The sequence below is a fragment of the Drosophila simulans genome, chromosome 3L (genome assembly GCF_016746395.2).
Source record: "Drosophila simulans strain w501 chromosome 3L, Prin_Dsim_3.1, whole genome shotgun sequence".
In the NCBI taxonomy this organism is placed as follows: domain Eukaryota; kingdom Metazoa; phylum Arthropoda; class Insecta; order Diptera; family Drosophilidae; genus Drosophila; species Drosophila simulans.
Window position 1 is genome coordinate 3,098,105 of NC_052522.2, and position 13,614 is coordinate 3,111,718.

General features: G+C 49.3%; 3 protein-coding genes across 9 annotated transcripts; 2 read left to right on the plus strand and 1 right to left on the minus strand.

Annotated features, from left to right (window-relative positions):
- Positions 1-172: 172 nt before the first annotated feature.
- On the plus strand, positions 173-10,056 carry LOC6736573 (AF4/FMR2 family member lilli). 7 transcript variants are annotated; one of them, XM_016170748.3, is made up of 7 exons: positions 173-297; positions 1,217-1,743; positions 1,811-2,438; positions 2,524-2,780; positions 2,846-2,954; positions 7,569-8,752; positions 8,811-10,056. In XM_016170748.3, the coding sequence occupies exons 2-7, from the start codon at positions 1,573-1,575 to the stop codon at positions 9,195-9,197; spliced, it is 2,736 nt and encodes a 911-aa protein (XP_016030171.1). In that variant the 5' UTR covers positions 173-297; positions 1,217-1,572; the 3' UTR covers positions 9,198-10,056. The 7 variants fall into 7 exon arrangements, with proteins under 7 accessions (XP_016030171.1, XP_016030164.1, XP_016030166.1 ...); XM_016170741.3 differs by having other exon boundaries at positions 2,524-2,768; XM_016170744.2 differs by having other exon boundaries at positions 217-357.
- A 75-nt stretch (positions 10,057-10,131) lies between these two features.
- Positions 10,132-11,233, minus strand: LOC6736574 (NADH dehydrogenase [ubiquinone] iron-sulfur protein 3, mitochondrial). The gene is made up of 3 exons (XM_002083400.4): positions 11,053-11,233; positions 10,919-10,993; positions 10,132-10,860 (listed from the first exon to the last, which is right to left on the minus strand). Exons 1-3 carry the CDS (start codon positions 11,114-11,116, stop codon positions 10,202-10,204), a joined length of 798 nt encoding a protein of 265 aa, XP_002083436.1. The 5' UTR covers positions 11,117-11,233; the 3' UTR covers positions 10,132-10,201.
- Positions 11,234-11,435: 202 nt separating this feature from the next.
- Positions 11,436-13,507, plus strand: LOC27206275 (modifier of mdg4). The gene is made up of 2 exons (XM_016170749.3): positions 11,436-11,590; positions 11,662-13,507. The coding sequence occupies exons 1-2, from the start codon at positions 11,588-11,590 to the stop codon at positions 13,210-13,212; spliced, it is 1,554 nt and encodes a 517-aa protein (XP_016030172.1). The 5' UTR covers positions 11,436-11,587; the 3' UTR covers positions 13,213-13,507.
- Positions 13,508-13,614: the final 107 nt, after the last annotated feature.

Below are 13,614 nucleotides of genomic sequence, written 5' to 3' on the forward strand. Positions count from 1 at the left end.
GCGAGTCACCAAGGGAACCGAACTGGTTCCGTAAAGTACGAACAATGCGGGGAAAGTGTGGCAACGCCGATTGTGATTCATCAGATGTATTACTGAAGTCAACATTTTGAAACAACAATTAAAATGCTAACCATTTAAATGCAATTAACAAATTTTTTTTTAAAATTTGGGACAATCCTTATCAATTGGTTAAATAGTCTTGACCTAGGAGTGGTCACACTATTAAGCGACCTGCCAACTCGTTGTACGCAGAGTTGCCATATAGTCACAAAAATCTTTCGCATAAAGAAGTAAAACGTAAGAATTTTCATATGCGTTTTTCGTCAGGAAATCCGCATTAAAATAGTGTAAAAAGTGGTAAATAAGTTGGCGCAAACAAAGCGCCAGTCAAAGGCATTGAAATTCAGCTCGTTCTAACGGTTTTCGGCGTTGTTTTGCCTCTCGCATAAATTTGTTGCGCGCCATTTTGTTTTTGGAAAGCAAAAGAAAAAGAAGAAATACAACAGCAAAAACCTACCACAAAAAGTCAAAGTTTGTAAAGCGATAAAAAGAAAGAGGAAAAGGAATTCTGTGGGGGAAAAGCGAGTGAAAAACATGTGGCGCTCGGCTAGTTCGAGCATCATATTTGTGCCCCTAAAAGATATACGAAAATAACGCGCGACATGCACATAAATAAATGCGACTGAAACACTGAAAACTGAAAATATCGATACGATGAATAAACGAAGAAGCAGCGATTAGTACGTCGTCGGCGGTCGTCTGTGTGGGTGAGAGAGTGATGGAGACGGGAATGGGGAAGGCGATTAAGTGCGAAAGAGATGGTGGAGCGCGGGGCGCGTATATAATTACGTCATAAGAATTAAAGAAAATTCAAGGTCTACAGCGCGGCGGCTATACAAAAAGCTATACGATTTCGTTACGTTCTCGGTTTTATCAAAAATAAAACTTTGGCCAGCGAGCAGCAACAACAACAAGTATGGCTGTTGTTTGCCAGTGTGTGTGTGTTTCATTTTCGCGACTGTATAATTACATACACACGCAGTCCCGCCGTTGTTGTTGTTTCTGTTTGCTTTTTTATTGTAAGCGAGAAGAGCGCGCAGCTGTGAAAAGCAGAGAGGAAGAGAGCGAGAGAGTGGAATTTGTTGTTGAGCAATTTGTGTAACCATCGATAATGTTTGATTTATTTAAACCCCATTTTTATTACCCCTTTTTGCAGTGACTCGCGATGCGTGCGGCATAGAAGTCGTCGCCCCCCAAAAACCGAGATCCCGACCCCCCACACACACACACACATGTACAGACTGCGATTGTTCATAAATTTAAATTGATTAAAAGTCAGAGCGAAAAAGAAAAGCGAACAAAACACCGGAAAGCAAGTAAAATTAATAAAAATCAATAGAGTGGCGAGCGGGAGGCGATAAAACGTGTTATCAGTGTGAATTAATTGGCTACGAAGAAGGGAACGAGCAGGAGGCGGAGGAGCGGGAGCAGGAGGAGGAGGTTGCTCCGGAGATTGAGGTTTAGGGAGCTCCAAATCCGCATCCCGGACGCGGATCCGGACCCCTTGACATCATGTCCGTGCAGCAGTTCTGCCTGCGGTGGAACAACCACCAGCCGAACTTCATTTCCGTGTGCTCCTCGCTGCTGCACAATGGCACCCTGGTGGATGTCACCCTGGCAGCCGAGGGTCGCCAATTGCAGGCCCACAAAATAGTGCTATCCGCTTGCAGTTCGTACTTTCAGGTAAGTTGGAGATCTCCGCAGCGAATATCCCTTACGAATTAAACTATATATCAAATGTGTTCGACAGGCTTTGTTTACCACAAATCCGTGCCAACATCCCATTGTCATCCTGAAGGACGTGCAGTACGATGACCTAAAGACCATGGTGGACTTTATGTACTACGGCGAGGTGAATGTGTCGCAGGAGCAGCTGCCGCACATCCTCAAGACCGCCGAGATGCTCAAGATCAAAGGCCTAGCGGAGATGCCAACGGATCCGGCCAATCTTACCAAGTCGGACAGCAAATCCTCCACCGACGGCACCGAGATGGTGGGGGGCGCGGGAGTGGGCACTGGAGCGGGCAACTCGGGTGGCAGCCTGGGAGCCGCCAGTGGAAGCAGCGTGGGCGACTCCCTGTGGAGTAGCAGCGAGGCCCAGCAGTTCCAGCAGCAGCAGCAACAGCAGGCCCAGCAACAAGCACAGCAGCAGCACCATCACCACCAGCAGCAGCAGCAGTTACAGCAGCAACAACAACAGGCGCAGCAGCAGCAACAACAGCAGCAGCACCATCACCACCACCATCAGCAGCAGCAGAGTGGACAGGCGCAGGCGGCGCAGACGCATCACCACCAGATGCGACGTACGCCGTCACCTTTGAGCGCTGGAACCTCGCCGGCCACCAGGCGCAAGCGCTTGCGCAAATCCTCGAATAACGGTGAGTTGGAGTTGGGTAAAGCATCGTCGTGATAGATCCAAAATTGTAAGGGCTCAAAAAATAACTTGTTTTCTTAATAACGCAGGTTCAGGCGATCGCAACAACGCGGAGGAGCAGCACAACAGCTCACTGGACGCGGGCAGTGGGGCCGGCAATGCCGGTCTCAGTCTCGCCCAGATGAACCAGATGACATTTGGTGCGGGCGGCGGTTTGGCCGGCCACTCATTGCACGCGGCCAAGCTGCTCAAAGAGTCGGCCAGCGCTGAGCTGGAGCAGCAGCCGCAGGACTCGGATCTGGACGATGGACACGGACACTTACATATGCAAATTGTAATGAAATTGGTCACGTTAACCTTGTACCCTCGTCCGCATGAGCAAAGGCACTAATTGTTTTCTTTTTCTTGCAGAAGCCCGAAGTGGACATTGGCGGCGTGAACCAAACGATGCCCTTGGACATCTCCGGCGGCACCACACCATCCGAGCACGATGCGCCGAACTCCCAGTCCTCGCACTCGGGTAAGTCGCAATTGGAAATCAAAAGCCAGCACACTGTTCCATCAAAGCTCATTGTTCATCGGGTAGGGATCTCATTCGCCAGGTTGGATTCTTTTTTTTTTATCGTTTCTTAGTTTTATTTGCCTTGATTACTTTAAAAACACAAAACACTGACAAGTTAACTGCAATTCGTAGTCAAAAGAATACTGACAAACTATTGACAAATTAGGAGTCAAGAGGGAAAATGTGTATAAATAAGTAATCACTTGACTTTTTTGAAACGAGCATGTACTCTACAGGACTGAAAGAACATAGCTTTACAATGTTGGTATCATTTGCGAACTGACTAGGGGTTCACTGAACTGATAAGCACTGTCACCTATGTTCTCTTAAGCAAATCAATGTGAAATCTAAACCACTGTGTACTCTCGATTCATCCATCGAAATAATGCCCACAATCATACTTCATCTGCATATATCTCACACACGAACGGTGCCATTTCGAAAAAATTTCAGTACACAGCGCTTGAAGAAATGAATGCTAAAGCTAAATATGAGATCTAGCATACCGATTATTCATTACCGATTTACCGACTAAGTGCAACGAAATAATTGTGAAATGCCGAAATTTTCTATGTTTAACTATTATTGTGTATTGTATTCCAAAAAACCGAATCCTGCCTGAACTTGGGAATGGGAGAGAGCTAGCACAGAGTCCAAAACAAAAACCAAAACTTCCAAAAACTAAACCTATGATTTGTTTTTCAATTGTTCATTCTCTATTTGCGTTTACTTGCGTTTTTTTTTTTTTGATTTTTGTTTTGTGGGAATTTCTAAAACAGCGGTTTCCGATGATAATGATTTAGCCTTAGCAATCTTTCCTCTACTACCTACCTCTATTGTACCTATCTAAGAACTGCCTCAGAACCTATAAACTACTGTCTCAGTAAGAACACAACTGAACTAAGATCAAACCTGGACCTGACCTGACCAGACCCAAACAGACCAAATCCCGATCCATTAGAGCTAGGAGAGAGCGATCTCAACTTCAATTTCGATCGAAATGCCCCAGTAACCAGTACCAGTAACAGAACCAATCTTTCATTCGCTGTCTCTCTCTCTCTCCCCTTCCCAGGTCTGCAATGGACAGTTGTCGATTCCAACTATCCGCGCTTCTCCCTGCCTGCCTGCCAGTCCAACTTGCTGGGCAACGGCGGTGGCAGCGGTGGTGGAGCCGGTAGCCAGAGCAGTGGTGCGAATAGCGCCGGCGGCGTCAATAACGATCAGCGGCAGCAGCACGAAGCCCAGCAGCAGGCCACCCAACAGCAACAGCACCTGCAGCAGCTGCACTACCAGCAGCAGCAACAGCAGGAGCAGGCATCCGCTTCCGGACAGGCCTACTCGTCGCAGATCATTACCGTGAACAACCTAGTCGGAAGCTATGCGACGGCGGCCCAGAACCTTTCGCCCACCTCGCCCAATGAGTCAAACATGGTGCAATCGGTCTACAGTCAGGGTCCCACGCCCACCCAATCCCCCGTGCACGCGGGAGTCGGTGGAGCAAGTGCGGCTGGCGGTGCAGCTGGCAATGCCAGTGCTGGAAACGGTGGAGCCCCTGGAGCGGCCAACCAGGTGGTGAAGCGCAAGAGATCGGTGAATCCGCAGGGAGACGAGAACTTTATCCGAGCCCTGGAGGCGGTACGCACGGGAGGTATCGGATTCTGCAAGGCAGCACGACTTTACGGAGTAAACAACAGGACCCTGTGGCTGGAATACAAAAAGCGTGGCTATCCGGTGTCACGGCCCAGCATAAAAGCGCGTGTGGTCAAACAGGAGCCGAATCTGTCGCCCTCGCCGACGCCCTCGACGAATCAGGGCGACGACAACACCAACGAAACGCTCGGCATGCAGATACCACCCCAGGCGGAGACTCCGACGCCTTCGCTCATGTGCACATCGCACCACGCTGGCCTGGGAAGCGGAGCTGGAAGTCTGCCGGCCGGAGGAAACTCGCACCCAGCGATCGGGGTGATGAGCCTGTTCGATCCGCGATACATGGATTCGCCCGGCAATGTCCACTCGATGACGCGGCAGCGGTACATCGAAGCCACCGGCGGCGGAGCAGGTGCGGGAACGGGCGCAGGAACCGGCACCATTAACGTTAATCCGACCACCGCCATGAATCTACAGAGTATTAACTTCAACTCAATATAGAATACGATTTCGAGCCAGGCGGGGACGGCCACTCTGCTGCAGGCAGCCGCCGTGATGGCCGCCAGCGAGCCAGCGGAATCCCTGAGCATATCAGCCATGCCCGTCTCCGTTCCAATGGGCATGGCGCACAGTTTCCTCATCAACAACTTTGTGACGGTGGCTGCACAGCCGGTGGCTACGGTGACCAGCACGGGCCTGCAGTACTTGGACAAGTCGTAGGTCCGGACACAGAGCCCCCAAATTGATCGATACAGGTATTAGAGAAACGGCAGCAATCTAGTGTATATAGCGGACCGCTTGTACGGCACAGTGGAGCGACATATGCCGACCCAGGATGGCACAGAAGTGGAATCGGATTCCTGCGCTGAGCTGAGCTGAGCTAAGCGAAGCAGGTGGATCGCAAAGAAGTGAGGCGGAAGTGAGGGGCGAGGAGCGAAGCGAGTTAAGAGAGCAGGCAAGCCGGCCGCACTTGTAATAATACTTTCATAGAACCTAATTCCTTAAGCTAAACGTTTTGAACCCTACATTTTTACGATTGTTAACTAAGAAATCGGTAGTGCAGATCTTCGATATACATACATATATATATATATATATATATATATAGCTATATTACGTGTAAAAGAATAATGTAATTGTACATAAATTATAAAATTTTATTAGTGTTAATCGCGAACATCAAATGATTTGTAAGCAACTGCAGCTAAAAAGTGGTGCTGTGTGCCAGCAGCCGACCAAACCTTGCGGAATCCGTTCCATAATTCCACTTTCTGTAATGCAAGCAAGCAATGGACTAAACCAAAAATTCTATCTGTAATCGTAATGATAAACATTAAGGACAAAATGAGATTTATTGGCAATTTCTGACGAAAATTTCCCACATCCTGCGGTTTGCTAGGCTCTGGCGCATCAGAAATAAGTTTTCTTCCTCGTTTTGAAAGGGATTTAATTTCTGCACTTGTGTTACAATAGCAAATACCAGTATGTAGGAACTCCCCGTGAGCATTATATTTAGCTTCCTATCAATGTGAGACCATTTTCTGTGTACAGTGACGCAAGTCCACTCTATTCGAAGCATAAGCGTAATCGTTAGCGACTCCCGACTCCATGCCGCACAATGTCAAGAGCAGGGAGATACGAGGATCGCTGGACCGCGTACAATAGACTAAGCTACTAGATCGGCGGAGGAGGAGGAGCATGTAAGCGAACCGGATATGTATGATAAATATGTACCAACCAATATATATGTATATATATTTATATTTGTGAATGTATACACACATTTTTTCATTTCTTTCTGAGTTACTCAAGGTGTCAATTCCTGTTTTTATGGGTGCGCTGGCACCAGGTCTTACGGTGATCGACTCTAGGTTATATATTTCCAAATCCGACAACATATCTGAGAATGGGGAGGGGTACTTTCCAGGGGGACTCGTTTACTTCGGCACTTATTTGTACATAGGCAGTGTACATATAGCGACGCGACGAGATCGGTGACGGACTACAAGATACAGATACGCAAACAAACGAAACTTAAAGATAACTCGTAACCACCCAAATCCTAAACGGAGACTGCAGCTAAAGGCAAATAGGAAACCAAAACAGAAACGAACACGGAAGGCGGAGATACGAACGGTTCCGGTTTTGAATAACGATTACGTATAGTGTGTTTTTTAAACGATTCATATGAATATTGTACTAATAGAGAACTTTTTATATTGTGTCAAGGCATACTAAGAACTTAAGCGTGATTTGTTAGAAGTCATAGAGTAACGTAAACTTTGATAATGGACTTTTATTACTGTACACTCGCCCACACGCATCATATACCACGAAGGATCCCTACGATCCCAAGCCAACCCGATCCGATCCGATCCGATCCCAGACCACAGAACCACGGAAACATACGAAACAACCAAACAGAACAGATCAGAACAGAACACGGATGAAACAATGCGAAAATAGCCGAAACAATAAGCAAATATTACTAACTCTGTTTCCTACAATTGCAAAGTACCAATAACTACGCTAGTTATGTGTGTGTTAAATATATATATAAATTATTTAAATCAGCGTAAGTGCATAAAGAACCGATTGTATTATAAGTTGCATGTACCATACCAAGTAATGCGCGCCCCAAACGAATCGAATATCGCGATGGAACGAACATTCTAGACTGTAGTCGATGTGCAAGAAACGAATAAACTTTCAAAACTACAACATACTCCACCTGCTCCCCTGGCTTCATTTCACTTTTCCCATTCAGAAGGTCAGTAGTTTCAATCGAAATGATATGGAAATGAGAGACCTAACATATTTGAAACACTCATAATGAGTGTTTTCATAATGAATCTTGGGCAACCGTATCCATGCTTTTTAGGCCGGTTCAAAAACTAATCCATTTACACTATTTTCTTACAGAACCCAGTCCGGCGCATGCTCCTCATCCGCCACATCCTCCGCTGGGGGCCGCCAGCAGCAGCAGCGGTGGCAGCGGAAGCTTCGAGCGCTCCTTCAGCATCGGAGGCGTCGGATCCGTCGAGTGTGATCCAGATGGCACGCCCAGTTCGCCAGCGGTGATGGGCACCAAGCGCAACCGGGTGCTCACCCGTCAGCCGAGGGTGAAGCGGGACAGTGACAGCATCTCGTCCACGAATCAGATATCCCCGGATACGGCTGCCACGACGCTCGACTTTGATCCATTCAATGCTGCGGGCGCCACGAGTGCCACGGCTAGAGATTACTCTACGACGGGCTCGCATCATCTGCACCATCAGCCAGCTGTGCATCACCATCATCACCTGCTAACCGTTCCACCGCGGATCGAGCGCCATGCCTCTGAACCGGCGCCCAGTTTGGCTCCCTCCACGCCGCACCTGCTCAGCGTGCCGTCCAGCACTCCCTATCTCATCAAGCAGCACTCGGATCCGCTGCTGCCTCGCCAGTCCGCGCTGCATATGGCCGGATCAGGTTCTGGATCCAGTTCCGCGATGGCAACTGGCAGCAATCCGTTTGCCCCGCTGCACCGCCAATACTCGCATCCGTTGTCGGGTTCAAATGCCAGCTATGTCACTCCGGCGCCGCTTCACCACCCGCACCACATCTCTCTGCCCGAGTCCATCTACGCCTCGGGGTCCCCGCCGCCGGCCGGCTCCTCGCAATACCTGGTGCCCACGCGCGTGCTGACCTGTCCAGTGGTTTCTAGTGAAACGGCAGCAACGCCCACTAATGCCAGTCCCGGCTCCTCGTCGACAGTGTCGGCGGCCGTGTCTGTGGTTACCTCGCCCAATGCGGGGCTCCAGAACAGCGCCAGTAGGCATCAGTTGTCGCCCACGTTCTCCATTGGATCGGATGTGGCACACGAGCGAAGGTCTCCGCACTCTCCCTCCATCAGCAGATCGCAAGTCGTGGAGCGGGCAGGGAAGAATCCAGCAGAGGCCGCCAACGGAGGCGGTTCGAGGCTGCGAACTTCCAAGTCAGCCTCGGGCTCCATCACTGGCACCCATCTGCATCCCGGCCAGGCCACCATGAGCAGTTCGTTTGAGCATTTGCCCACGCTGCGTGTCAAGAACGAGGAACTGCAGCGATCGGTGTCTTCACCTCAGGTGAGTTGGATGTGTACCCGACTGAAGGATCACTCTCACTTACATACCTTTGTTGCAGACCCAACGGGAGATCATCACTCTCGAGAATCCCCGTTCTAGTCATTGTCCGGTCATTCGACCAGGTCCGGCCCTGGGCTGCAACTTCTGTTGGAACACCATCGACGGGCATGGACGCATTTTGCGCCGCAAAACGAAATACCATTGCCCGGAGTGCCAGACGAATTTGTGCATTGTGCCCTGTTTCCAGGAGTATCACGAGCGGCTAAACAACGAGGCGGCCGCTGCATCCAGTGGAGCTGCAGCGGGCGATAATCAGCTGAGCAACAGCACGCCGGGCTCAGGGAGCAGCAGCAGTGGCAAGGCGTCGCCGTACGTCTCCTCTGCCGGCAGTAGCAGCAGTGGAGCGGGTGCAGCTCGTCATTATACCAAGACGGAATCGATATAATCTGGAGCTGCCGTGGCCAAGCCCGCATATTTGTATTTGTGACAGGACGGCCGCCGAGAGGATGACCTCCACCAGACTAGAAGCCACGCATTGCTCGTCCTTCATTCTGCAATATGGTCCACACATGGCCGTCTGTCGAATTTGTTTTTTTGTCAGCAGGAAGCGCGAAGAAAGCGCGCTCACGAACTGCACCCAAATTTCATTTGTTGTCCCAGTCCCACTGTGCATCCGGACCGGAGCCCGGGCACATGGACTGCCGGAGAGGGCGCCATGTGGCGCCGGAGAATTGTTTTTTGAGTCGTGCCCAGATGCACGCAGCCATTGTAAAGTAACGAAAATCTTTTGGACCACTCCGCCGGAATGCGGGGTGAAAACTTTTTTTAAATCGCTAAATGTAATACTATGTTTATGTGTGTGTACCTATGTACTATATATATATATATATGTGTGTATGTTCTTGTACAAAAAAAACCGAACGAAAATCTAACAAAAATAAAACGTAGACGACGGTGCAGCCAGGCGGTGTATCAAACTTCTGAAGCTCGAATTACGATTAGGATTTCACCAAGTACAACTATCACTACCACTAGCCCAATCCGCTCCGGCCTAAACTTAAGTACGTCCTTGCACCTGTACTTTCGCCGGGCACCGCTGCGCAGGCGCACGAATTGTCTAGAGGCCCGCACTTGTTTTACTTAACGTTTTTATATCTATGTATGTATGTATGTATATGGACATGGCCTTCGAGGAGGTTTTCGGATGTGCTAGATCCGGCGAATTCGTTTAACTCTCAGTGTAAACTACCATGTATGTAAACAATACGGAAATCAATAAATACTTGTGACCCTCTGGTTTGATACGAATTGTGTTTTCATTTGGAAATAGTCCAGGAATCAGCCAAGAAACCTAAGTAACTAAGTGGAGCTTCGTTTCCTTTACGTTTACACATCTCATAGTGATCACATTTTATTGATCTAATTACCATTTAACAAACCGACAACGGATTACTTCTTGGCTGGAGCCTGTGGCGGAACGACCTCGGCGGGGGGATTAGCGTTGCGGAAGTTGGGGAACTGTTCCCAAGGCGCCGACAAGTCGAACTTCCTGAACTCCTGGGCCAACTCCAAGGGCTCGCAGACGACGCGCTTCTTCTCATCATCGTAGCGCAGCTCTACGTAGCCGGACAGCGGGAAGTCGCGGCGCTGGGGGTGTCCCTCAAAACCGTAATCGGTCAGGATGCGACGCAAGTCGGGATGGTTGGCAAAGAACACGCCGTACATGTCCCAGATCTCACGTTCGTACCAGTTGGCCGCCTTATGCACCTCGCACGCGGAGTCCAGGGGAGTCAGCTCATCGGTGTAGGTCTTAACGCGGATGCGCGAGTTGTAGCGCAGCGAGAGCAGATTGTAGACCACCTCGAATCGGTTCTTGCGGCAGGGCACATCCACGCCGGCAATGTCGACCAGGTTGGTAAACTGCGCCTGATGGTGATCCTTAAGGAACTGCAGCACGGGCACCACGCCCTCTGGGGCAATAAGCACCTCCAGCTCATCGCCGGCGGTCAGCTGCACCTTCTGCACGTACTTAGGCAAGCACTCGGCCACATAGCGCCCGAAATCGGAGAGGTGCGAGCGAGCGACTGCGTCCGGCTGGCGGACAGTGGCTGTGGGTGGAATGTCTTACATGTAATTGGCACCGTGATAAAGTCGACGGTTACCTACGCTTATCCGCCTTCTTGGGCTCCACTGGAGTTGTGCTGGCCATCCGAAGAGCAGCGGATCCAGCAGCGGGCACCACTGAATATTGAAGGGTTAGAATAGATCAGTTAAAGCTCTCGAGCAAGACAATTACCAACCATGTTTGGCCGACAGAACGGCGACTGCGGCACGGGCACCCAGATTCCTGATTAAGGCCGCCATTCTACAAACTGTTCAATATAAATTCAACAATTTGCTCCGTTTTTGACAATTTATGTAATGCTAAAATGTCAATATAGTTGTTGGAGCCCCAGGGTTGTCAGTGCGCCAAATTAATATACTCGACAGCCCTACTTCGGTATTTTAACAATTTCGGTACCACACAAATACCGCACATACATTATTTTATATCGTGTACGTTAACACCGAATTATTCTTTATTACCAACCACAAGACTTTTCTGGAATATTTGTTTAAATGATTTATAAAAAAAAAAACCATACTACTTGATTTATTATTTAATTAAAAATACCAACACGTTCCTTGAAGTACAGCACATGGAAAACATACCGAAATACCGAGATCTTTGGTGAATTTGACTACCCTGGCTGAAAACTGTGACATCGCGTTGCGTTTGGAATTGCGAGAATTGAAAACTTTTTGGAAATCAATTGGGAATCAAAACACAACAATATGGTAAGTGAAACGCGTCCTCCCAAATCTCCGGGATAAGTGAAATTCAAATCTACAATCTTCACCGTTCGCAGAATAATTTAAAGTGGATGGGCCACTCGTCCACGATAATGGACATCCAGCGTTCGCTGCGTAATGATAATCAGCACTGCGAGGTGGTGCTGGCCTCCAGGGACGGCGTTCGAGTGCGCGCCCATCTATTCGTGCTGAGCACTTGCAGCGAACTGATGCGCAACCTCCTGGTGGACGTTCCGCGCGGCCAGGAGGCAACCATAATGCTGCCCGACATCCGCGGAGATTTGCTGGAGTGCATGCTGTCCTTCATTTACATGGGCGAGACTAGCCTGCCCTCCACGTCGCTCCCCGAGTTCCTGGAGGCCATTAACCTCCTGGGCATCAAATCTGCCATCAGCTTTGAGTGCAATCCATCGGCTAGTCCACCCAGTGTCGATGTTGACCATTCGATAGCCGTGGAGTCGGCCAAGTCCATTACAGGGCTCCAAATCGCTGAGGCGGAGCTGCTGGACGACGAGGAAGAGCCACATCCGATGGTCTCCGTCCCAGCCACAACACTCGCGGGATCTCAGCACCAGCCCAGCCATTCCAGTCGGTCCTTGGAGTACATTGATGTCTACGAGCCGCCGAAGATCACCTACTCAATCGAGCACATGGACGGAAGTTCCAGCGGCAATCAATTTATACTCACCGAGAACACGGGCACTTTCACCATAACACAGTCAGCATCGAGTTTGTCCAAAATTGAGGCAGATGAAACGGCCACCAGTGGCGCTGAAGTGGACCTGGGAGATGATGACGTGGATGCGGACATTGCTGAGGATTCTGAGGAGCACGAATCACAAATGATAGAGGAGGAGTTCGCGTCACCCGATCCTCTTATGGAACTAGAAGCTGGTACTGAAATGGACGACGATGACGACGTGCACGACCAGCTTGTGGACGAGGAAATAGACGTTAAGCCCCGCAAGCTGGGCGGGGGAAAGACGCGTATCCGTCGCTCCATAAGTGCGAAGCCTGTCAAACGATTGCCCGATTGCAAGCCGACCCGAATCCAGCAGTTCGTAGCCCTGAAACGTGAGGTAAAAGACGACATCAATGATGCTTTGGATCTGGCGGCCGACGCGGTTATCATCGAGGGCTTAAGCCTACAAAAGGCCGCCGACCGGTTTGATATCTCCAAGACAGTCCTGTGGCGACGCGTGCGCACTAATCCCGCCTACATGCGAAACAACCGGGAACGACCATCCCTGCAAGAGGCCTACGAGCGACTGAAGAATGGAGATTCTTTGAAGAGCATCAGCACTGAGTTGCAAATCCCCATGTCCACGTTGCACCGACACAAGGTTCGTCTGTCCGCCCAGGGACGCCTGCCCAATTTCGTGTCCTGCCGAAAGCGCGACAATACGCCCAAGGATGAGCTGCGTGACAAATTAGCCAAGGCGGTGCATGCCTGCCTGAATGAGGGAATGTCTCAAAACCACGCGGCCAACCTCTTCGAGATCCCCAAGAGCACGCTCTGGAGACACCTGCAGCGACGCACGACGATCCAGAATAAAAAGATCAAGAAGGATTTGAAGGCCGAATACGGAGACGATATGCTAAACTAGAAATAAGCCTTCGGAGTTCTGGTTTAACAGACGTTCAGCTGGAATCAATAAGTTACCATTAAGAAGCCATAAGCATAGCGTTTAACATCATGTCTCATCAGTATATGTACATCAAGCATGTCCCATCTCCTGATGAAACCAAAACTGAGTCCGAAAGAGCAGCATGAGATGCTATTCTAGAGGTAGTTCTGTAGACTTAGCTCTATATGTAGATACCATTAGCTATTTTAAGAACAGCTGCTCTTTTATTGTTCACTCCATCGTAATTGGTTAATTAAATACAACCAAAAATTAACAAAAACTTATTTTTGAATGGGTCAAATTTATAACATGAGAGAAATATATGTAATTGAAATGCCGGTAATCTTCTCCATCAAGGGTATAAAAATATCGATATTTTCG

Bases quoted from the DNA above. Each gene is read 5' to 3' on its own strand.
- LOC6736573 (XM_016170748.3), top strand. From the start codon at position 1,573: ATGTCCGTGCAGCAGTTCTGCCTGCGGTGGAACAACCACCAGCCGAAC. The intron at 2,439-2,523 runs GTGAGTTGGAGT...TTAATAACGCAG, and splicing joins GCGCAAATCCTCGAATAACG to GTTCAGGCGATCGCAACAAC. The intron at 2,955-7,568 runs GTAAGTCGCAAT...ATTTTCTTACAG, and splicing joins CTCCCAGTCCTCGCACTCGG to AACCCAGTCCGGCGCATGCT.
- LOC6736574 (XM_002083400.4), bottom strand. From the start codon at position 11,116: ATGGCGGCCTTAATCAGGAATCTGGGTGCCCGTGCCGCAGTCGCCGTT. The intron at 10,994-11,052 runs GTTGGTAATTGT...TTCAATATTCAG, and splicing joins CGTTCTGTCGGCCAAACATG to TGGTGCCCGCTGCTGGATCC. The intron at 10,861-10,918 runs GTAGGTAACCGT...TTCCACCCACAG, and splicing joins GCCCAAGAAGGCGGATAAGC to CCACTGTCCGCCAGCCGGAC.